Source organism: Mirounga leonina, unplaced genomic scaffold (genome assembly GCF_011800145.1).
Source record: "Mirounga leonina isolate KUSES-001 unplaced genomic scaffold, KU_Mleo_1.0 Mir_173, whole genome shotgun sequence".
Taxonomy (NCBI): domain Eukaryota; kingdom Metazoa; phylum Chordata; class Mammalia; order Carnivora; family Phocidae; genus Mirounga; species Mirounga leonina.
Window position 1 is genome coordinate 93,577,367 of NW_023270447.1, and position 21,908 is coordinate 93,599,274.

Consider the following 21,908-nt stretch of genomic DNA (forward strand, 5'->3'; position numbering starts at 1 on the left):
GGCTTTCCCACCACCTCACGTGGGTTCTTGCACTAGTCGTGCTGAAAGTCCGGGTTAGCCGTACAGCAACAGAGAACGAATACCGCAGCTCGGACTCTGTACAGATGCGAGAGGCAGCACTGCTGTCCGGTTCCGTGAGCACACCGCTGAGGCCGCCTGGTGGGACTGCTGAGGACTCCAGAGGGGTTCCTCCGAAGGCTCCCACTGCAGGACGAAGGCCAAGCTCCCTTCCCCTCCATCCCGGGAGCAACTCCTGCTGTTCCCCGGGCTTTGCAGAAGCCTCGCATTCAGTTACTCCTCTCCCCGGCGGACTCCGTTCTGGAGGCAAGAACTTCAGGAACCCCGTGTTAGTATCTGCCCCTCGAAGCCCGGGCTCAGTGAGGACCGGAGAGGCATGACCGCGCCAGCCGCCCCGTACGGACGCAGGCAGTCCGCATCCCGTTGCTGCGGGCGTGGGCTGGGGACAACTCACCGGCGCGCGCCAATCCTTCGCGCTCGCGGCCCCCCGGGGAGGCCTGCGACCCCCGCCGGCACCCGTGCGCCCGCACGCGCCCTCGCGGACCCCCTCGGGGCAGGCCGAGGTTGCGGGGCGGGAGCTCCACGAGCTGCCGGGTCTCTCTGCAGAAAGTACGGCCGCGCCGGGGAAGTCGGAGTTTAAGGGCGCCGGGGCCGGCCCCCGAGGTAGTGCTTCCGGGTCGGGCTGTGGACCTCGGGCTCACCCGGGCGCCGCGGGGCTCTCTGGGTAACGAGCCCGCCCCCGCCCGCGCTGGGCTACGGCGTCGACGTCGGCCGCAACGCTGACGGGTAGGTCGCCCAGCCAATCGCGGCAAGGCGGCGCCGGGTCGCCCGCAGGCCGAACCAATGAGACGTGGAGGGGCGGGGCGGTCGCGGACGTAGTGCGTCGCGAGGAGCCGCCCTGCCGGGAAGGAGCCCGAAAGGGAGTCGGCGGCACAAAATGGCGGCGGCGGCGGCGACGGTCGCGGCCGGCGCTCCGGGGCCGGCGGCTCCCGCCGCAGCGGCCTGTGCCCCGGGCTCGGGGAGCGCAGCCCCCGGGTCGCAGGGGATGTTGATCGGGGACCGGCTGTACTCCGGCGTGCTCATCACTTTGGAGAACTGCCTGCTGCCTGACGACAAGCTGCGCTTCACGCCGTCCATGTCGAGTGGCCTCGACACCGATACGGAGACCGACCTCCGCGTGGTGGGCTGCGAGCTCATCCAGGCGGCCGGCATCCTGCTCCGCCTGCCGCAGGTGAGGGCGCGGCCGCGAGCCTCGGGCCGAGGTAACCGCCGCGCCGGCGCCGGGGGACGCGGCCGGGCCCTTTGTTGGCGGCGGGGCCGGGCCCGGCGCGGACGCCGGCCCCGCGGTTCACCGCTGCTGTGCTTCGGGGGCGATGAGGGGGACAGGCGGCGGGACGCGAAGGGCTTTGTGGGCGCGCGGAACGTTTTAGTGTCTGGGCCCGTGTCAGGCGCACGAAGCAAGAGACGTAACTGCAACTTGAGCCTTCAGAAGTGATGGCAACGTTTCTCCTCTCCAGGTGGCCATGGCTACCGGGCAGGTGCTGTTCCAGCGGTTTTTCTACACCAAGTCTTTCGTGAAGCACTCCATGGAGGTAAGGGTTCCCGCGTATCCCCCTCCCGCGGAAATACGTGGAGGGGAAACCCGGGTTCGTTGTTCTGGGGCTCGGAGGGCTGCGCTTGAGGGGTTGGGATCCTAGCCCCCCGGACGTAGAGTGGTTTCCCCACAGCGGCTTTTTCCTTGGTGCCCCTGCTCGTGGCTCCTCGCTCTTCGTCGCTCCTCTTGAGCCGCTGGAGACCGTGATGAGTGGAAGGAACACATGCGTGTGTTGCAATGCTTGCGTTTCAGCATGTGTCAATGGCTTGTGTTCACCTGGCCTCCAAAATAGAGGAGGCCCCAAGACGGATCCGGGATGTCATCAACGTGTTTCATCGCCTTCGGCATCTGAGAGAGAAAAAGTGAGTCTCCTGGTTTTTACGGTTAAGTTCCACAGACGTTTCTGAAACAGAACTCAGGGTGTGAGGTGTTACGCGGTGTCCAGGAGAGGGCCTGCTGCCCAGGAGGTACCCAACGGATGCTGTTTAATGAGTGAAGGAACCACAGTAAAAAGGGCCGGGAACTGTGGCTGTGGTTTTGTCGACATTGGTCTCTCGGTTGGCCCTCGGTTGGCCCATGCCTGTCGCCGAATGTCCTGGAGCTGGGTTCGCAGTCTTCGCACTGTTGACATTTTGGGCTGGGTGATTCTTTGTTGTGAGGACTGTCTTGTGCGTTGTAGGATATTGAGCAGTATCCCTGGCCTCTACAAACCAGATGCTAACGGTTCATCTCTCAGTTGTGACAGCCAAAACCGTCCCCAGAGCTGGCCCTGGGATAGCAAAATTGCCCCTGGTTGAGAACCACTGCCTGGACAACCCAGACTTTATGCTCCTCAGGTGGACGGACGGTCCTTTGGAAAACAGAGCCTCAGGCTGTTTAAATGTTCTACTGCCGTTGGTTCTTTGGTTTTCCATTCACCCATAACGCGTGCACTTTTGTCTTGAACCGGGTAATGGGCGGTTAGTACTTGTGTGATGAGATTTTGAAACCTTCCGCCCTGTTCGTTGTACATGAGAACTGTTTGGAAGGAAAAGAGAATGTTGTTGAGAAGGGATAAGCAGGGTAGCACTGGGGTTTGAGGAAGATGCTCTGGTTTCGTTAAAGGCTACATCTATATTGCAGTGTTTACAGTGGATTTTCACCATTTGGAGGTAATTGGGATTTGAAAGACGTTGTTTTATTTGACCCTTATGTGGACGTGTGCTTTGTCTGTGTAGGAAACCTGTGCCTCTGCTGTTGGATCAAGATTATGTTAACTTAAAGAATCAGATTATAAAGGCAGAAAGACGAGTTCTCAAAGAGCTGGGTTTCTGTGTCCACGTGAAGCACCCTCACAAGGTGGGTATGTGGCCCAGCTGCCACGGGAGCCCACCTGACTGCTCTGTTCTCACCAAGATTGAAAACTCTGAAGAAGAGTAAATGTGTTCCTGACTCGTTTTTCCAGTTTATATCTAAAGTCTGAACGTAATTTATTTGTTAGTTGTCTTTATACTACCTGTTAATTCTATGTTTTCAGGAGTTTTGGAACGGTTATTTTTTAAGTGTGGGCTTTCAAAAAAAATAGTGAATTTGTAAAAATGGAATCTGTTAGTTTATGGTTTTTTTTCTCAACAGCTTATTTTGTAAAGTTGCTTTAGTGATAGCTTTATTTTCTCTAGTGGGGAATTGGAAGGATTCTGAACCCTTTATTTGGAAATGAACTAAAGCAGCTTTGCAGTGCATGACAGTTGAGCATGGCTGCCATACAGTTCCATGGGAACCTTTTATGTGACGCATAAACTTAAAAAAAAAAAAAAAAGATTGCAATCTGCACCTTTCCTTTATTCCCTTTTTATTAGTGGGTTTCTTTTTATCTTTTCTCTCTTGCTTGTTTGACTTTCTGGCATTAATTCAAATTCTTGATAAGTTACCATAGATTTTAGACTTTTTCTTCATTTGCTGAAAGTATTTTCACACCATGTTTTGTGTAAAGTGGTGACTAGGGTACAGAGATGGTTAGGACAAGCTCATCTCACTGGTGGAAACTATGTCGAAGATGAGAATGAGAATCAGCCTTGTGATGGCCATGAAAAATGCAGCTGCCTTTGCTGTGGGTGCAGCCTGGGTTCGAAAGCAGGTAGCGGGGCCTCTCAGCAAAAGCTCCCCTCCAGCTGAGCTGTGCACCGGGCATATGACCAGGAGCCACCCCTGGGATCTAGCATGAGGCTCATATTTACTGCATGGATGCTCTCAAGATCTGAATTTTGGGTTCTCGGGGTTCTTGGTAATAACTGGCTGACCTGTATCTTCCAGATAATCGTTATGTACCTTCAGGTGTTAGAGTGTGAGCGTAACCAGCACCTGGTCCAGACCTCATGGTGAGTTGACCTTCCTTGTTTTATGAGACCAGCAAGGGCAGTGCAGGAATATGTTGATTTGAGGCACTTGGGCAGTGGGTAGTCAGTCCCATGACTTGGCTGTGGGCTGGAGTTGTCTCAGTGCCCAGTGTTCCTGCTGTGTAGATTCTAACCAGCCTCCCAAAATATCAGGCACTAGTGTAACGGTAAGGTGGCCCACACGCTCCCCCGGCCTTCCAGGAGAGCATTCACTGGGCTTCCCTTTGAGGGCTGGTGACTTGGCACATCGGGATCTTTCCCCCAGGTGCCAGCGTCGATGTAGTGGCTTTATGTCTCCTTGGAAGTTGCTCCTAACTGCCTCTTACTAGAGAGGATCCTGTGGGAGAAGGAGGGTTCGGGTAAACTTTCTCTGGGACTGATTTTAACAATGCATATGTTAGAAAGGAAGCCTGAAGTAATAGTGCTGGGTGCTTTGTGAATTTTTTTCCACGGAGTTAAGTCTGTAAGGGTCGTATTTTTGCTGCCTGAATTGTCTGGTGCTATGCCCTATCTAATAGAGAACCTATTTTGACTTTTCTTTTCTGTACTCTTTCAATCGAAGGGTAGCCTCTGAGGGTAAGTGACTAAGACTTCTCCTCTACTGTCCAAGCGCTTTGGTGCAGGGACAGCGGCCGTCCTCAGCCAATCCAGCGCAGGCTCTCCACCGAAGGCCGGCTCTAGATGGTGGTATGCGCACGGTAGTATAGTGCTGGCCGACTGCTGCTGTGGTTCTCTGACGGTGGCGCTGCTTGTTAACCCTGTCGTGCTTGGTAATTGTATTGATGAGAGTTCACTGTCTTGACTTGAATCCTGTCCCTTTAAAACTGCTGTACGTGTGCAATAAAGATGCAGTACCTGTGTCCTAAAAACATTTCTGTGGAAAGCTGTACGAATTGGCTGACGGGGACTCACACTTCAGTACGGGCTTGTGCCAGTCTTCCCGGAAGTCCTAAAGTTGCTCTTCAGCAGCTAAGTGTTGACACGTTCTAGTAAAAGGTGTGCATCTTTAAATTATTTCATGGACACTTTTTATATTGTAATTTAGATAAGCAATACGTTTAAATACACATTTCAAGGACTTCATTTGTTTTGTTTTTGGGATTTAAAAGTTAATAGATAAATGGCATCACTATTTGAGTACTGAAAATGTATTAGAACCAAAAAAGTTTCTGATGTTTATGTTTATGACATGTTTGAACTGTTCGCTTGCAATGCTCTGAGACCCATGGCCTTGGGGCCATCATGTAGGTCTTTTCCTTGATTATCTCTTGAGGCCTGGAGCAAGAGCTTCCAGAGCCAGGTGCCACTAAGTTGGCCTATGTTGAATAGATCACTGAGAAGTCTGAGTGGGTTTGTGTTGTCACCTTCTCCAGGGTTTCAGGCAAAGTTAAGAGGGTTGGGGCGGGGGTGTATCAGTGAAATCACACAGCAGGATGTGGCTACCCTGTGGGTTGTGGCCTGACTCTCAGGGGTTGCCATAGTGTGGGGTATGTTAGGAGCAGCAAATGTATCATTTATTTGACTGTTTTCTCATGGAATCTGTTTTTGCAATATTGATGAGATATGTGAATATGAGATCCTGATTTTGGTCTATTAAATCCTAGACAAATAATATCTAAAGGAAAATGTTGAAAATGTAGCCAATTTTAAAACCCTTAACTTTTAAAAAATGCAAATGTTTTGTATTTTTATATCTTTTAAAGTACAATAATGCTTTTTAAATGTATTGATTATGATGAAACTTGTAGTGTTTTGTTGCTTTTGTCTGATTTTATGAATGTTCATTTTAAGACTCGTTATTGAGATGGGACAATTTGGAAACAGTTCTTTGATATGCCTGAGAAGAGGACTTCCCTTTGGGCATTGAGCCTTCCTCTGCATGATGTTCCCATGCGCCCAGGGGTGTTTTCCCTTTCCAAGTGGACTCCCTCATGGAAGGAGAAGGGCCAGGCCCTGAGCACCTCTTCGAGGAAAAGGGATGCAAGAGGACGGCTTGTCTCAGAAGAGCCCTCGCAGGCTGCCTGCTCAGCCCATTCATTTGAGTTTGCATGTTTCTCTGCACTATGGATTTTGAGCATTTAGATTTCTTTCATCAAGTACATTTCAACCACTACAGTAGACATTTTCTCTCTGAGGCATTGTGCTTTGCACGAGAACAGCCAGGAGTTGAGGGAAAAGTAAAGTTAAAGTCGGTTCTCTTTCATAGCAACATGTGTTGTCTGACATTCAGCCAGCTTTTTAGATTTTTTTTTCCAGTAATTTCCCTGTTTTCCTGTACTCACAAAAAGCAGCTAGAATGTCTCTCCAGGAATCCTGAGCCTCACAGGACTGTGTAGCTCTAAGCCTAGGAGTAGACTGCGTAGAGTAGTGATCGTATCTAGATGATGCACACGGGTATCCTGGGGATGCCCGGAGCGTTGCAGTCTTTCCTGCATTTGGTTTTCAGGAATTACATGAATGACAGCCTTCGCACAGATGTCTTCGTGAGGTTCCAGCCTGAGAGCATCGCCTGTGCCTGCATTTATCTTGCTGCCCGGACACTGGAGGTCAGTGTTGCGCCACCACAGGGGATCCTGGCCTGATTCTTTCTCCAGCCTCCAGTAAACTTCTGCGTAGTGTTCTTCAGATTATGCTCATTGATGCCAATGAAAAGCCTGTCTCTTGGTGACCAGCAAGGCTTGTTTTTTATTGCCCTAAGAGTCTTGTTGGCCAAAAAAGAAAGTATTAACAGTGATGGCATTTGTGTTTACAGATCCCTTTGCCCAATCGTCCCCATTGGTTTCTTTTGTTTGGAGCAACTGAAGACGAAATTCAGGAAATCTGCTTAAAAATCCTGCAGCTTTATACTCGGAAAAAGGTTCTATGTTTTTTCATGTAATACATGCATTTGTGTTTAACCAGAAACATCTGGTCTTGAATTTCTTTGGATTCTGACTCCCATAGGTTGATCTTACACACCTTGAAAGTGAAGTCGAGAAGAGAAGGCACGCCATTGAAGAGGCCAAGGCACAAGCTAAGGGCCTGCTGCCTGCTGGCACCCAGGTTCTGGACAGCACTTCAGGGTTCTCACCTGCCCCCAAGCTGGGTGAGTGTGAGGGTGTGTGGCCCTCCTTTTCTCCAGATTTCTCTTGGAACTGTGTCTGCTGCTGACCTGAGCTCTCTGCAGGCACCAGGGTCCCCAGCGGACATTTGTTGATTTTTGAAGTGAGAAGGTCACTCCTAAAGGAGTTTTCATCGTTTTTTTGTTTTCTTTCCCTAAGATTTTATTTATTCATTTGAGAGAGAGCATGCGCGCGAGTGTGCACGAGTGGGGTGGGGAGGAGGGGCGGAGGGAGAGGGAGAAGCAGATTCCCCGCTGAGCAGGGAGCCCAACATGGGGCTTGATACCAGGATCCCCGAGATCATGACCCTAGTTGAAGGCAGACACTTAACCGACTGAACCACCCAGGTGCCCCAATATTTTAAGTAGTCTCTACACCCAGTGTGGAGCTCAAACTTAAAACCCTGAGATCAAGAATTGCATACTCCACCAACTGAGCCAGCTAGGCACCCATTGTTTTTATATTTTCATGAGTGAGGGACGTGGACAAGCTTTTCAAAAAAAAAAAATTTTTTTTTTTTTTTTTAACCCAGCTCACCTAATTAGCTTGTCTTCTGATGAAAATTTTATAAATCTAGGGTAGTAGATTGTGTTTTTTGGGTCATGTTAGAACTAAGTATGATGCACATCCCCAGTCCCTCAAGGAAGGCAAGTGAGACAGGTGGCTTTTCTGTGTCTTTCGGGTGCATGTTTACGTTCTGAGTCCCAGGCCGGGAACAGGGGGTCTCCGTAAATCCCATAGAAGTGGTATTGCCTTGCTCTGCTAATGTGTTTTCTCTCAGAACAGTTTTCCTGGTGATGAGGTTTTAACTTCTTGTATTTGATTCTAGCAGAATCCCCTAAAGAAGGTAAAGGAAACAAGCCTTCCCCGCTCTCTGTGAAGAACGCCAAGAGGAAAATGGAGGGCATGAAGAAAGTTAAGGCTGACAGCCCGGTGAATGGGTGAGTACCCAAGCGCCCCAGCTGGCCTTTGGGGTTGGCTGGAGAGACTTGAAGCCTGTAACTGCTCCCACCATTTGTTCTCAGCTTGCCAAAGGGGCGAGGGAGTCGAAGTAGGAGTGGGAGTCGTGAGCAGAGCTACTCAAGGTCCCCATCACGATCTGCTTCTCCTAAGAGGAGGTGTGTGCTGCTCAGGGCTCATGGGGGGCCGGGACGGGGTGCTGCACCTGGCAAGGGATATTTTCCCCAGGGTGGCTATTGGTGGTGTGGCTGCCCCTCACAGGAAAGTCAATCCTCACCCTCAGGTGGTGGGGTGAGTGGTCACCTGTTTGGTGGTGCTGTCCTTCCTCACAGAAAAAGTGACAGCGGCTCCACGTCTGGCGGGTCCAAGTCGCAGAGCCGTTCACGGAGCAGGAGTGACTCCCCTCCTAGACAGGTGCACAGAGGTGTTCCCTACAAAAGCTCCAAGGTGAGGAGCTACCGGAAGTCTAAGGACTGCAAGTACCCCACCCAGAAGCCACACAAGTCCCGGAGTCGGAGCTCCTCTCGGTCTCGAAGCCGCTCACGGGAGCGGGCAGATAGTTCCGGGAAATATAAGAAAAAAAGTCATTACTATAGAGATCAGCGAAGGGAGCGTTCTCGGTCGTACGAGCGCACGAGCCATCGCTATGAGCGGGATCACCCTGGGCACAGCAGGCATCGGAGGTGAGGCGCTGGGCTCCCAGAGTGCTGCCCTTCGCCCCTCGGTGTGCACCCGTGGCATGACTGGCCCTGCGGTGCAACTCTTTTTGGAAATGGCTGTTGGCTCTGGACCTTGTGATGCATTTGGAGATGGACTCAAGAGGCCGGCAAGGTGCCCTTCAGGCCGGCCTGGGCACGGCGCGTACACTCGTGTCAGCACAGGGCCCGCCTCGGCAGCAGCCCTGGGGCAGCTTGATGTGGAAGCAGATGTGTACGTCCTGGTGGTGTGGCTTGGTGCTAACGACAGGCCGTCTTTACTCGATTACGTTAAACCAAGAAAATGACTTTTAGAACCTTTGCCTATATTAGGTTGTACTTATGTACATATTTTGCAGTGTTTCACAATGAGAAAATGGCCTTAATAGCCCCTTATTCTCTATTCGCCCTGTAAATAAACATGTGTTTAATACAAGTTAAAGCTATATATGAAAATTCAGAACTTGAATTCTGTCGGCTTAAAACTTGTGTAGAGAATTCTGATTTTTAAAATGTGAAGGTATTTAGATCTGTGTTGAAAGTCGTATATTTTTATCTGTGCGATGCTGAGTGCAGGCCACCAGCTCCCAAATAGAGAAGTTTCCTATATATGCATTTTACGTGGTTAAATAAACACAATTCTCTCTACTCAGGACATTTGGAACGTTCCGGAATGTGTAGTTTGTCGTTCTGCTCGCTCGTTCCTGTGCACGGCCTGCAGTCCCCGAGCTAGTGGTCTGTCTGCACGGCCGGCCCTGATCTCATCACAGTGTGGGCTTTTGTACCGAGCCCTGTGCGGCTGCTCTTCCGCGGCCCGCCGGCCTTGAAGAGCCTGGGCCGAAGGCCGCTTCCTGCGGGGGCGCGGAGGGCGGGCGGGGACAGGACAGAATGGGTCCGAGGGGCAGCCTGGGCGTGGCGGGCGGGCGGGCGGCTAGCGGGAGGGCAGCTGGCGCGCCGGCCCGGGCGGTGGGGCTGTGCGCGCGGCGGGGCCAGCACCTGGGGCCCAGGGGGCGCGCGGCACCTCAGAGGCCTTGCTGCTTGGGGAGCCGAGCGAGCGGCGCCTCCTGGAAGGCCGCGGGGCAGAGGGCCCACTGCCCTTGCCGACTCCGCCCGAGGGCTGGTGGTTTGCGGGAGTTCCGCGCGCACACAGGCACAGGAGGGGGGTCGTCGGCTTCCAAACGCGCCGCGTTCACGCACCCGCCGCGCCTCCTGCGGGACTCCGGCCGCTTCCGTCGGCCCGAGAACTCTATTTCCGCCGCGGGGCGAACGCCACTTCCGCCCGCCTTGGACGACTAGCCACTGGTTGGTCCCGGGCATCCCTTAGGATTGTGGGAAATGTAGTTTTCTCGCCGCCGTCAGGGAGGGCCGAGCCTGCGGGCTGTGGGCGGGGTGGGCCGCTCCTCTGGCCGGAAGCGGCTGCTTTCTGGGCCCGGCGGGACGTGCGCCGACGCGGAGTCGGACGCCGTGGGGGCGCCAGGGGGCGCCGGGAGTGGGTCCCGCCGGGCGGCCGCACGCGGGACTGGGGGCTGGTTTGGGGACGGACCGGAAGTGCCTAAAGTGGGCGACGGAGTGGTCAGTTTCAGTCACCCGGCTTGGGTCTGGGAGGGTCGGAGCGAGGCCGCGGCTGCAGGGGGACGGCGGTCGGTGAGGCTGGGGCCGGACCGTCGGGGCCTGGGAGCCGCGGCCGCCGTGCGCCAGTCCCGGCCTTCCGCGCCCTCGAGCGTCGGCTCCGCCCGGGTGGTGGGTCCCTGGGCTGGAGCTGAGGCTCGGGGAGGGGTGGGCGACTGCTCAGAGGGGCGCAGCCGCGGAGCGGCGGACGAGGGGCTCGCGCCTCGGTCTGGTCGCTGGAGGGAGTGAGCCCCGTGTGGTGGGAGAGGGCGATGAGGGTGATGGGTGTGGGAGTCCTGGCGGCCCCGGGGCTGCTGCACGCGCCGCCCGGCCACTCCCGCGTGACCGCCACGCGCACCTGTATTGCAGCCGCTCTGAGCGCCTGGGGCCGCCACCACCCGCGGACCATGTTCCTGGTGCGCCTGACGTCTCAGCTGCTGAGGGCTGTTCCTCGGGCAGGTAAGAGGCCCCGTGGGGGCAAGGCAGCTGGGCAGGGTGCGCCCCGGGTTAGGAACGTGGGGTAGGTGATCCCAACGGCCCCCACCTGCCAGCTGGAGGCGGGGGCCTGGCCACACAAAGTCCTCGTAAACGTCCAAGTAGCCAAAAGGGAAAGTCCGGGCCTGAGAACATCAGCCTGAGTTCCCGCTGGGATAAGGTGCGGGTCGTCCTGGTCCGTGATGACCGCTCTGCTCCCCAGTGGGGGAGGCGGCATTGGCTGTGCTCAGCCCTGGCCTGGCTGCTTGGGTGGTAACTGCTGTCTGGTTTCCTGCAGGTTGCGGTCGGCCCTGGCCTATCTCAGGGGTCCTAGGCAGGCCTTGCTACAGCACGCGGCCAACAGGCCCAAGTGGAGTTGCCTCCGTCCCTGGCAAGGGGCTCCAGCTGGAGCTTGAGGAGATGCTGGTCCCCAGGAAGATGTCCATCAGTCCTCTGGAGAGCTGGCTGACCGCCCACTACCTCCTACCCAGACTAGATGCCAGGACCCCAGGGACCGTGGCACCATCTCAGCTCTATGAGTGTCCACCTAGCCAAGTGGAAGGGGCTGAGCAGGGGATGGAGGAGGTCTGGGATGCACCCCAGGTGCAGTGCAAAAACGTACTGAAGATTCGCCGGCGGAAGATGAATCATCACAAGTACCGTAAACTGGTCAAGAGGACCCGGTTCCTGCGGCGGAAGGTCCGGGAAGGACGCCTGAAACGGAAGCAGGTAAGTGTGGGGGGTGGGCCTCTCAGCCTAGGGTGGGGCAAGGCGGCTGAAGGTGTGTGACTGTGCCACAGACCAGTCAGTGGTCCCTCCTGTGCCCTTGCAGATCAAGTTCGAGAGAGACCTGAGGCGCATCTGGCTGAAGGCGGGCCTGAAGGAAGCCCCTGCGGGCTGGCAGACCCCCAAGATCTACCTGAGGGGCAAATGAGTCCAGTGCTCCTCTCCCCCACCCCTGTTGCTGCTGATGACCCACTGTAATAAATGTTTAGGAACTTAGCTGTCCCCGGGTGACCTGGCCCCTCTGCGGCCTAGCGTGAGCTATCTTGGGATTGAGCTGGTGCCCACCTCTGGTTTTCTAGGAGGCACAAGGGCTTCCCGAGAGGGCCCTTGTCCTGGTGCCAAGTCCGCAGGAACGACAGCCTCCCCATTTATGAATGCCTGATGCTACGACCGCTGCAAACAGAGGCCCAGGTCTGCCCTTTAGGCGCTTGGACTCCACTGCGGGAGGCAGACTCTGAACACGCTGATGGCAGAAGTACCAAGGGACAGTGCTGGGGGGTTAGGGAGCGCCCAGATTGAGTTGGGGGTATGATTACAGTGTGAGAGGGGACAGGGAGGGCCTCATGGGGAAGACTGGGGAGGGGGGCAGGCTCTGCCCCCAGAGATGATGGACGGTGCCCTGCGGTCCCCACAGACCTGGGCCTCAAGTGGCTGTCTGAGCTGTCCTGCTCCGCTAGGGCTGGGGGCCCCTGGTCTCCTTTGGGTTCCTTGGCCTCTGCCACCTCATGGGACGCTGAGTGGGGCTAATCAGGAAAGGATGGCTGGGAGGGTGTGCTCTGGCAGGGTTGGGGGTGGCTGAGAAAGTGGTGCTGTTTATGGAACTGGAGAAACCCTGGAGCCTTGGCGTGAGCCAGTGGACCACTGCATCCAGGCTTGGCGAGGGCTGGGCTGCAGGCAGGGGAGCTTGGTCGGAGTGCCATGAATGTGGCAGACGCTACTCTGCTCAGCCTCTGCCCTGCTCCCTGACGGCTGACTCAGAGGATAGGAAGAGTGGTGCATCTTTCCTGAGCCGTCCAGTAGAGACACGCGTGATGCTGGTGTCCTCCCTCGATCCCCTCCACCCCGTTAAGGGCAACACCACGTCTCAGCAGGCTGTGGGGATTTCTTGCCTTGTCACAGAAATGTGTCTGGGAGTGGGGTTGAGTTCTCTGCAAATCAGGCAGATCTTGGGGAGGGCTGGAGCAGGGCTTACCCAGCAGCTTCTCTGGAATGGCACAGACCACATTGTGTTGCTCACCCCACGTTCTTTCGGTGCGCCAGGCGGGCCCCTGCCCTGTGCATGGCAGCCAGCCAGCTAGGTAAGCAGGGTTCTAACCACGGGGCCGGTCTGAGTCCCTGCCCGTCAGGGGACACAGCCCGCGGAGGTGCTGGGTGTGGTGGAGGAGGGTGACGCTGGCCATGACCTGGGGGGGCACCTGACACCATTGAGGGTGCAGGCCTGCTTCCACATGTGGCTGCAAGGGGGCAGCAGTTGGGCTCCCAGCAGCCCCTGGGTTGGGGCTGAGGACCAGGACAGCCGGAGCACCCTGCCAGCCCAGTCACCTGGGAGGGCACAGGGAGCCCCTGGGAGGCCCCCAGCTGGGGTCACAGTCATCCTTCCTGGGTCTTGGTCTCCCCATCTGGGGGTGGGGCGGGGCAGAGGCGCCAGGGCCCAGTGGTGGAGCCTGCTGGGGTGGAGTGGACCGTGACCTGTTGGTACCAAGGCTGGCCTCTGCTCCACCTGGCCTCTCAGCTGGGTCTCTGCCGCTGTTGCCCTTGGCCGGTGCCCGTGGCTGCCGGGTAGCCGCTCCCGTATCTCCTCCCAGTCCTGTCGCGGTAGCTGCCCCGCGGCTCACTCCACCCTTCCCTGGTGGCTGAGAGGAGCAATGGGGTGCTAAGTTGATCTGCCATCTGGAAGCAGAGCCGCTGTCGGGAGCTTGGCTGGGCAGCAAATCCGGGAGGTATGACTGGCTGGCCTGTGCAGGAAGCCACAGACCCACACTCCTGGAGGCTGGCAGCTGGCAGAGCCCCACAGGGCCCTTGCTCCAACCTCTTCCACCGGGGTGGGTGCCAGCTTGGGGGGTCCCTGGAGGTAGGGCCCCTGGCCACATCTGGAGACATTTTTGGTTGTCTCAGTGGGGGGGGGTCCCACTGACCACAGTGGGTGGAGGCTGGGAATACATGCCCCATAACGCACAGGGCAGCTGACACCTGAAATGAGTTGCCCCAAACCTCGGTGGTACTACGGTTGAGATCTCTGCTGCAGATGTCACTGATCCTGTGGGGTCTGGTCCTGAGGCAGCCCGACCCCCACTCCCTTCTTTGTGCAGAGCTCGTCCTGCCTGTGGCTTGGATGTATCTGGGCCCCAACCACAACTGCAGGAGGCAATTGTGTGAAGCAATTGTGTGGAAGCAGATGTGCTTTTATTTTTATCTCTGCAGTTCCTCCCAGGCTATAAGAAACTGCCCTTCCCTCTTCCCTATGGGGCCTCCACCCTGCCCCCCAGCCTGTGGGATGAGCAGCCCCTTTTCCCTGCTGGCCCCGGGCGCCCCCACAGTGAAAGGGCAGAGGCAGGAGGGGTGTGGCAGAGTGCCCTGCTGGCATCGCGTAGGACTTGGGTTCTGGCCAGAGGGGGCCTCAGCCAGGGCCAGAGCTACTGGGGGTGTTCTTGGGCCCTTGCTGGGGGCCCTGCCTCTTGGGCCCGATGTGGAGGCATCTCTGAGCTCAGTCCCTGTGCCTTGTCACTCTGCCGCTCCGTGCCAGCCAGTGTCCTCTGGCCTGGGTGTTCCTGGCCATACAGTGGGCCAAGGAAGGGGCCAGGCAGGCTCTCCAGGCAAGGGAGGATGCTGAGGCTGGATGCTGGGTCCTGGGAGGGGCTGGTTGTGGCCTGCCTACGGCAGATGCTCAGGACACAGCATGTGAGCTGTGAACGGCTGCACTCCCTGCTGTCCAAGGAGTATGCAGGCTGGGGAGCGTGACAGAGGCTGGAGAAAGAAGCCTGCTCCCCGGGCCTGGCCACGGCCAGCTGAGCTCACGGAGAAGCTGGAACCTGGGTGGGCAGGGGTGGGAGGGAATCTTCCTCTCTAGGGCTGAGTTGTGGGAAAAGCCCTCCAAGGGCTCTTGAGCTGTGGCCCCTGGGATAGGGCTGAGGAGTCCAGAACTGGGTCTGGAGTTAGCCTCAGGGTGGGGGCCAGTGGATGACACCCCCGCCACCTGGCTGCACACCCAGAGGCCAGCCCATGCGCCCGTCAAATTCTGTCCCTTGCTGACCTCAGCCTCAGGGCCATTTGGATTCTTAGGTAAGACAGGTTCTGGGGCGCCTGGGTGGCTCAGTTGGTTAAGCGACTACCTTCGGCTCAGGTCATGATCCTGGAGTCCCGGGATCAAGTCCCACATCGGGCTCCCTGCTCGGCGGGGAGTCTGCTTCTCCCTCTGACCCTCCTCCCTCTCATGCTCTCTCTCTCTCATTCTCTCTGTCTCAAATAAAATAAATAAAATCTTTAAAAAAAAAAAAAAAAAAGACTTGGGTTCTGGCCAGAGGGGGATTGGGTCACATGACAGCTGAGTGCTAGGGCTGGGACTAGAGTCCAGGCTGAGACCTGGACACTTCCAGGGGGTTGGGGGGTTCTGAACAGTGTCTGGAGGCTTGGGGTTCTCTTTAGGATGTGGGGCGGCCAATGTGTGTCTGTGTGTATGTTGAGGACTGACCACTCCTGGATGCACAGGGGAGGGAAGCACTGAACACTCCCAGGTGACCTGTGGGGTAGGGGCATGGCTCTGGGAATGTGGGGGGGCAATGGCAGGGCTGTCAGGGCTCCCTGAGGCCGAGGTGTGGGGAGGCCTCAGGCCGGGCACAAGCTTGTGCCAACTCCTAGAGAACCTCCAAAATGTGGCCAAGACCAGGTGGCATTAACAGCACATGCATCTTGTAGAGTGTAAATTGTAGAGTATACTTGTCCCAGCAAATTTGGGAACACAGGGTTCAGCTACAACTGGACATGTGGTGAGTGCCCTGTGACCTGGCACCGTGTGCCCCACATCCTTGCCCACCCCGGGCTGGCGTCACGCTGCTGTGGACAGTCTGGTCCAGGAGGAAACTGATCAGCCCAGAGTCCTGCTGAGCAGAGCTGGCCGACCTCCAGGATCTGCTGTGGGTGGAGGGGGCCTCTGAGGCCACCAAGACCCTCGCATGGACAGGGGTCTCCTGCCCCCCGTCTGTCCCAGCTGAGGTGGGTCTGGTAACCACAGGGTCCTCTGGGCTCAGACACGGGCCCTTCCCTCTGCACCCAGACAAGGGGGGCTGGGGGGGATGCGCTCTGGGCCCCTCCGCTCCTCCAAGGGGAGCCCATTCACTTTGATTGGTCCTGTTGGTTGCATTACTTTGTATTTACAGTTAAATTTTTATTTTTTAACTTTCCAGCCAAGTAAGATTGTAGCTGCATGTGAAGTTGATGCAAAGCTAATAACAAAACAGCAGCTCTGCCTCAGCCAGTGGAGTCCGTCACAGAGGCGGTGCCTGCAGCTTCTGCAGAGGACTCCTGTGCCCCCGGGTGTGGCCCGCCATGGCCTCTGGGCTCAGCAAGATCACACTTCCTTTCTCATACAACTGTTTGTTTTCCTGTTTTGTTTTTGCATGTTTGGTTTTTTTTTTTATCTATCAAAATTCAGCCCCAGACTTGCTGATAGAATTTAAAAAGTCACGGTTTGGTTCAGTTTCTCAAATGATTCTCCTGCTGTCCCCTGTCTGGGCTGCCCTGGGCCCCACCCACTGGGTCCTGTTTCTGGGTCACCACATTCTCCTCTTGCGCAGTCTTCTCCCTTCTTTTCATGGGTACATTTTTCTTTTCTTTTTTTTTTTTGAAGATGTTATATATTTATTTGACAGAGAGAGACATAGTGAGAGCAGGAACATAAGCAGGGGGAGTGGGAGAGGGAGAAGCAGGCTTCCCGCCAAGCAGGGAGCCCGATGCGGGGCTCGATCCCAGCACCCTGGGATCATGACTTGAGCCGAAGGCAGACGCTTAACGACTGAGTCACCCAGGCGCCCCTCTTTTGTTTTTTTAAAGATTTACTTATTAGAGAACGACGGGGTGGAGGGGCAAAGGGAGAGAATCTCAAGCAGACTCCCCACTGAGTGCAGGGCCTCGATCCCATGACCCTGAGATCATGACCTGAGTTGAAACCAAGAGTCGGATGCTCAACTGACTGAGCCACCAGGTGCCCCTCATGGAATGTTTTTCTGAGAAAGGGCGCACGGGAGCTAGAGGGTAGAATAAGGATTAATTGATGTGTGTGAGTGGATTCCACAGGTGTTGTGCTAGGTCCTTACAGGAGTGACTTCATTTCCCAGCAAATCTACGATCAGCTCCCAGAGGGGACCTTGCCTGCTGTCATGTAGGTAAAAAGCCATTCATGATTCAGCTACAAGTCTGTCTGGCTCTAAAACTTATTTTTAAAAATTATTTTAATAGAAGCTATGCCTGTGTATGCCTAACTAGGTTAGTAATTCAGTAGTGCTGACGAAAAATAACCACACCACTTTTCCCAGAGGCAGTTTTAGCCCTCTTAGATGATTCTTTTGACAATACGATTTATTGTCATATCTTTAAATTGGTGGCTTTTCGATTTTTTTGACAAAAACTCAAAATAAGAAATACATTTGATATCACGACCTGGTATGTAAACACACACACACACACACACACAACTGAAAGATTTCAAAAGCTATACTTAGCCTTCCTAAGTGCAGTAATCTCAGATACATTCTATTTTGTTACCACCATGTACGATCCACTAAACTGACTGTGGTCTGAGAAGTTTGGCTGCACTTGCTTTCACTTCAGGTGTCTCAGTGGACTTCCTCCCCGACCCCGGTGACGCCCATGGGGATGGGGGCCGTCGTCGGTGGCTGTCACAGCCCTGACACCAGGCCGTCAGCCCAGGAAGCAGCACAGAGAATGTGAGCCCTTGCGTATCAGCAGACATGTCCTGTGACTTGGTCGGCGGTTTGGCTGATTCTAGAATTCTAGCCTGAAAATTCTTTCCGGCAAAACTCTGCAAGCATTTCTCCCGTGTCTCTGGCTCCCAGCTCGAGGGTTGCTGCTGAGGAAACTGGACCCATTTTGAGTCCGAGCCTTTGTAAGCGACCAGCTTTTTCTCTTGAAGCTTCTCTTCTTCGTTGCAGCAGATGTTCACAGTGACACAGTTCAGTGTGGATCTGTTCCCACCCTGGAGGAGCCCGGTGCCATCTAGAAAGTCCTGACCTCCAGTTCTGGGAAACCCCCCTGAGCTGCTGTGCTGTCATCCGCCCGCCCTCGCTCTCCTCTCTGAGGCTCCTGCTATCAGCGTTCTCTCCTCTCCCGCCTCCGATCTGACTGGCATCTTCCACATTTTTTTCTAATCCACTTAATGAATTTTTAAAAAAATATCTGTTATGCCATTTTTATTTTCTAAGAGACTTTTTGTTTTTTGGGTATTTTATGGGGGTATTTTTAATAGCACTCACCATGTTTGTGTTTCACAGGTGTGATGTCATCTCTTCTGTGAGGGTGTTAATGATACGTGTTTTCTCGAGCATGCTGCCCCCATCACCCCTGTCCAGTTTCTGCTTCCCAGTTGATTTTTTTCTGTTTGTTGACTTTGGTCTCTGTTTTTCATGTTAGTGGGTTTCCTTTGGTAGAACTCGGTTGTCTACTTCTGTTTGAGTGTGGTCTACAAAGCAGCAGCAAGAAATGTCCAAGACACCCAGAAATGGTCTCGAAGCACCCTTTCCACTTGTAGTGGAAGCCAGGATGCTTTGGAGACATGGCTGGTTCCAGGTGCAGCTGCCAACTTGAGGAATAAAAATACAGGCCCTCTCGCTCAACTGGAATTTCGGATAAGCAATAGTAATTTTCATTATAAGTATGTCCTGTGCGGTATTTAATCTGGCAACCCTGACGCCAGGTCCGTGGCAGGAAGCGTACAGAGCCAGGGTATCTTTTCGTACCAGATGGCAAGAGAGCTGTTGAAGACTGCTGTGGGTGTGCCAGGGGGCTCAGGAGTCAGGGTGGAAGGCTTTCACTGGTTAAGTGAATATCCAGGAGAATATATATTTTTTTAAGATTATTTATTTATTTGAGACAGAGAGAATGAGAGAGAGAGCACATGAGAGGGGGGAGGGTCAGAGGGAGAAGCAGACTCCCTGCCGAGCAGGGAGCCCGATGCGGGACTCGATCCCGGGACTCCAGGATCATGACCTAAGCCGAAGGCAGTCGCCCAACCAACTGAGCCACCCAGGCGCCCCTATCCAGGAGAATATTAACCACACTAGGTCAAAGCACAAATCATGTTGGGATCCACTGGACGAGTTTGGAGGACTGATTGAGAGGACTCAAGGCATCTAGCTCTCCTGAGATTGATTAGATTCTTTGATTGTATGACTGGGAACATTTTATGAGCATATTAGTAAAACTACCTTACTGGAAAGCAAAAATAATGTATAAGATTATAAAGTCTCTGAAGTTTGATGCTTAAGTAGACTAATACATGCTTGCATAGATTTATTTATTTATTTTTAAGATTTTATTTATTTATTTGAGAGAGAGACTGAGATAGAGAGAGCATGAGAGGGGGGAGGGTCAGAGGGAGAAGCAGACTCCCTGCCGAGCAGGGAGCCCGATGCGGGACTCAATCCCGGGACTCCAGGACCATGACCTGAGCCAAAGGCAGTCGCTTAACCAACTGAGCCACCCAGGCGCCCGCTTGCATAGATTTAAAATAGAGAACATGACAGTTCCAAAGGAAAAAAAAAAAAGAAATTGAGCTTCTAATGCCTTAGGAATGTTCACCCTTTAAGAAAGGTCATTTTCTTGGGGTGCCTGGGTGTCTCAGATGGTTGACCGTCTGCCTTCGGCTCAGGTCATGATCCCAGGGTCCAGGGTCCTGGGATCGAGCCCCACGTCGGGCTCCTGGCTCAGCGGGGAGCCTCCTTCTCCCTCTCCCTGTTCCTCTCCCCCTGCTCATGCTCTCTCTCTCTCTCTCTCTGTATCTGTGTGTCTCAAATGAATAAATAAAATCTTAAAAAAAAAAAGGTCATTTTCTTGTAGAATCCACAGCTTAACCCCCTCCCCCCAAAAAAACCTGGGGATAATGGTTGATTGTTGGATAAGAAGCAAAGAGATGTAAATTCATACAGGGAGCAAATAATGCCAAGAAGACTTCATGCAAACATTAATTCAATGTTGTTTAAATGTCAGGCTAAAAAATGTGGAGTTTAACAATTTCTATTAGAAAAAGTTCAGGTCATTTTTTTTTTTTTTAAGATTTTATTTGTCAGAGAGAGAGAGCACAAGCAGGGGGAGTGGGAGAGGGAGAAGCAGGTTCCTCGCTGAGCAGGGAGCCCGATGCGGGACTCCATCCCAGGACCCTGGACCCTGGGATCATGACCTGAGCCGAAGGCAGACGCTTCACCAACTGAGCCACCCAGGCGCCCCTCAGGTAATATATTTAATCAAGATGAATCCTTGGACAAATTAGACTGGTTTTATAATTTTGGTTTAAAACAACTATGTGGGTATAAGATAATAGGAAGTTATAGTGTCTGGAAAAATTAGGTTATTTACTGATGATGCAAAGTTCACTTAAACTTTACTAAATTTCCTGGTCTGGTTTTATGGGTCAGGTAAGTTATTTTTCTTGAACTCTTTTTTTTTTTGAGTAGTCTTCACACCCAGCAGGGGCCTGACATGGGACTTGAACTCACGACCCTGAGATCATGACCTGAGCTGAAATCAAGAGTCAGACGCTTAACCGACTGAAGTACCCAGGAGCCCCAGGTAAGTTATGTTTCCAAAAAATATTTAAGGTCATGTAAATGTGCACATATATGTTTAACTATATTAAAATAAGTGTTCTCTGTCATGAAACATGTCTTCTTATAGACCTCAGTGCTCTGAATCTTTTGCATTTCATGATGCCACGTATCTCTCACCTCCTGTGGTGTATTATCTCTGAAGATGTCATAATTATCTCTGTGCACACTCTTTCCCTGTGCACACTTGGCAACAGGATTTTGCTGATTTTCCTCCTATTGAAAGCTGGGGTCTGTCTCCCCTCCCCTTGAGGGCTGGGTCCTGCTCTGACCCACTGAGTGTAGTGGAAGTTGCCAAGCCTAGGTGTTAGGGGCCTGGCAGCTTCCACCAGTGGAAGAAAGCCTGGGCTAGACTACTGAGTACCAAGAGGTTGTGTGGAGAGAAGGGGTCCATGGACAGAGAGGGAGTGGGTCACGTGGACAGAGAGGGCCATGCGGATGGGGGGGCCACGTGCACAGAGAGGGCCATGTGGATGGGGGGCCATGTGGACAGAGAGAGAGGGCCTCAGGGAGAGAGGACCCACCTGATGGCCACTCTGAGGCCCCAGGTGCCAGAATGAAGCTGGCTGGATCTTCCAGCCCCAGTTGAGCCATGCCGACCAGCACCACGTGGGACACAGATGAACTGTCCTGCCAGAATTCCTGACCCACGGAATCACGAGTGGTAAAAGATCTGCACTGTGCTGTGTGGTGGGGGCTGGGATGCTGCACGCCATGGTTCTGCTTTATCTGCATACATTATCTGGGATTCTCCTGCCTTCATTTAATCAGTATGGACTCGTGGATGTTTACTTTATTTTTTTTTTAAAGATTTTATTTATTTATTAGAGAGAGAGAGAATGAGAGAGAGCACATGAGAGGGGGGAGGGTCAGAGGGAGAAGCAAACCCCCCGCTAAGCAGGGACCCCGATGCGGGACTCGATCCCGGGACTCCAGGATCATGACCTGAGCTGAAGGCAGTCGCTTAACCAACTGAGCCACCCAGGCGCCCAGTTTACTTTATATTTGGATTATGATCCAGAACACCTGTACTGACTCTGTCCCTGGGGCCGTCAGTTGCCCCCTGTGCTCTTCGGCACATCCCATCGTTCTCCATTAATTAATTAATTGATTAATTTGCACTTCCTTACTTTCGGGCACCACAGATTCTCCAGGCTTATCTTGTATGTTTCTTACCCCAGTCCTAAAATTAGCCATTTCTCCAAGGAGCCATGGTTCCTTTTGTTGGAAAACGGTCTTAGAAACCAGGATCTGGGCGCTGGTGAGCTTGTTGCTTCCCAGACAACAGAGTTAGTAAATGCACATGTGTGTGTGCTGTCCCATGTGCGTGTGCATGTCTGTGCTTCTGTTCGTGCATGTGCTGTCCCGTATGCTCGTGCGTGTGCTGCCCCGTGTACACGCGCACGTCTGTGCTTCTGCTCGTGCGTGTGCTGTCCCGTGTGCTCGTGCGTGTGCTGTCCCGTGTG

At 53.9% G+C, this 21,908-nt stretch overlaps 2 protein-coding genes across 8 annotated transcripts; both read left to right on the top strand.

Moving 5' to 3' along the window:
• Positions 1-950: 950 nt before the first annotated feature.
• Positions 951-9,400, top strand: CCNL2 (cyclin L2). 5 transcript variants are annotated; one of them, XM_035020037.1, is made up of 11 exons: positions 951-1,249; positions 1,536-1,610; positions 1,865-1,974; positions 2,830-2,950; positions 3,905-3,969; positions 6,434-6,533; positions 6,740-6,844; positions 6,931-7,072; positions 7,918-8,029; positions 8,114-8,206; positions 8,381-9,400. In XM_035020037.1, exons 1-11 carry the CDS (start codon positions 956-958, stop codon positions 8,733-8,735), a joined length of 1,572 nt encoding a protein of 523 aa, XP_034875928.1. In that variant the 5' UTR covers positions 951-955; the 3' UTR covers positions 8,736-9,400. The 5 variants fall into 5 exon arrangements, 4 of the variants coding, with proteins under 4 accessions (XP_034875928.1, XP_034875929.1, XP_034875930.1 ...); XM_035020038.1 differs by having other exon boundaries at positions 7,921-8,029; XR_004681817.1 differs by lacking the exon at positions 8,381-9,400 and having other exon boundaries at positions 4,550-6,533; positions 7,921-8,029.
• Positions 9,401-10,140: 740 nt separating this feature from the next.
• AURKAIP1 (aurora kinase A interacting protein 1) lies at positions 10,141-11,827 on the top strand. 3 transcript variants are annotated; one of them, XM_035020043.1, is made up of 4 exons: positions 10,141-10,315; positions 10,721-10,810; positions 11,124-11,554; positions 11,658-11,827. In XM_035020043.1, the coding sequence occupies exons 2-4, from the start codon at positions 10,759-10,761 to the stop codon at positions 11,757-11,759; spliced, it is 585 nt and encodes a 194-aa protein (XP_034875934.1). In that variant the 5' UTR covers positions 10,141-10,315; positions 10,721-10,758; the 3' UTR covers positions 11,760-11,827. The 3 variants fall into 3 exon arrangements, with proteins under 3 accessions (XP_034875934.1, XP_034875935.1, XP_034875932.1); XM_035020044.1 differs by lacking the exon at positions 10,141-10,315 and adding an exon at positions 10,333-10,483; XM_035020041.1 differs by lacking the exon at positions 10,141-10,315 and having other exon boundaries at positions 10,508-10,810.
• The last annotated feature ends 10,081 nt before the right edge of the window (positions 11,828-21,908 follow it).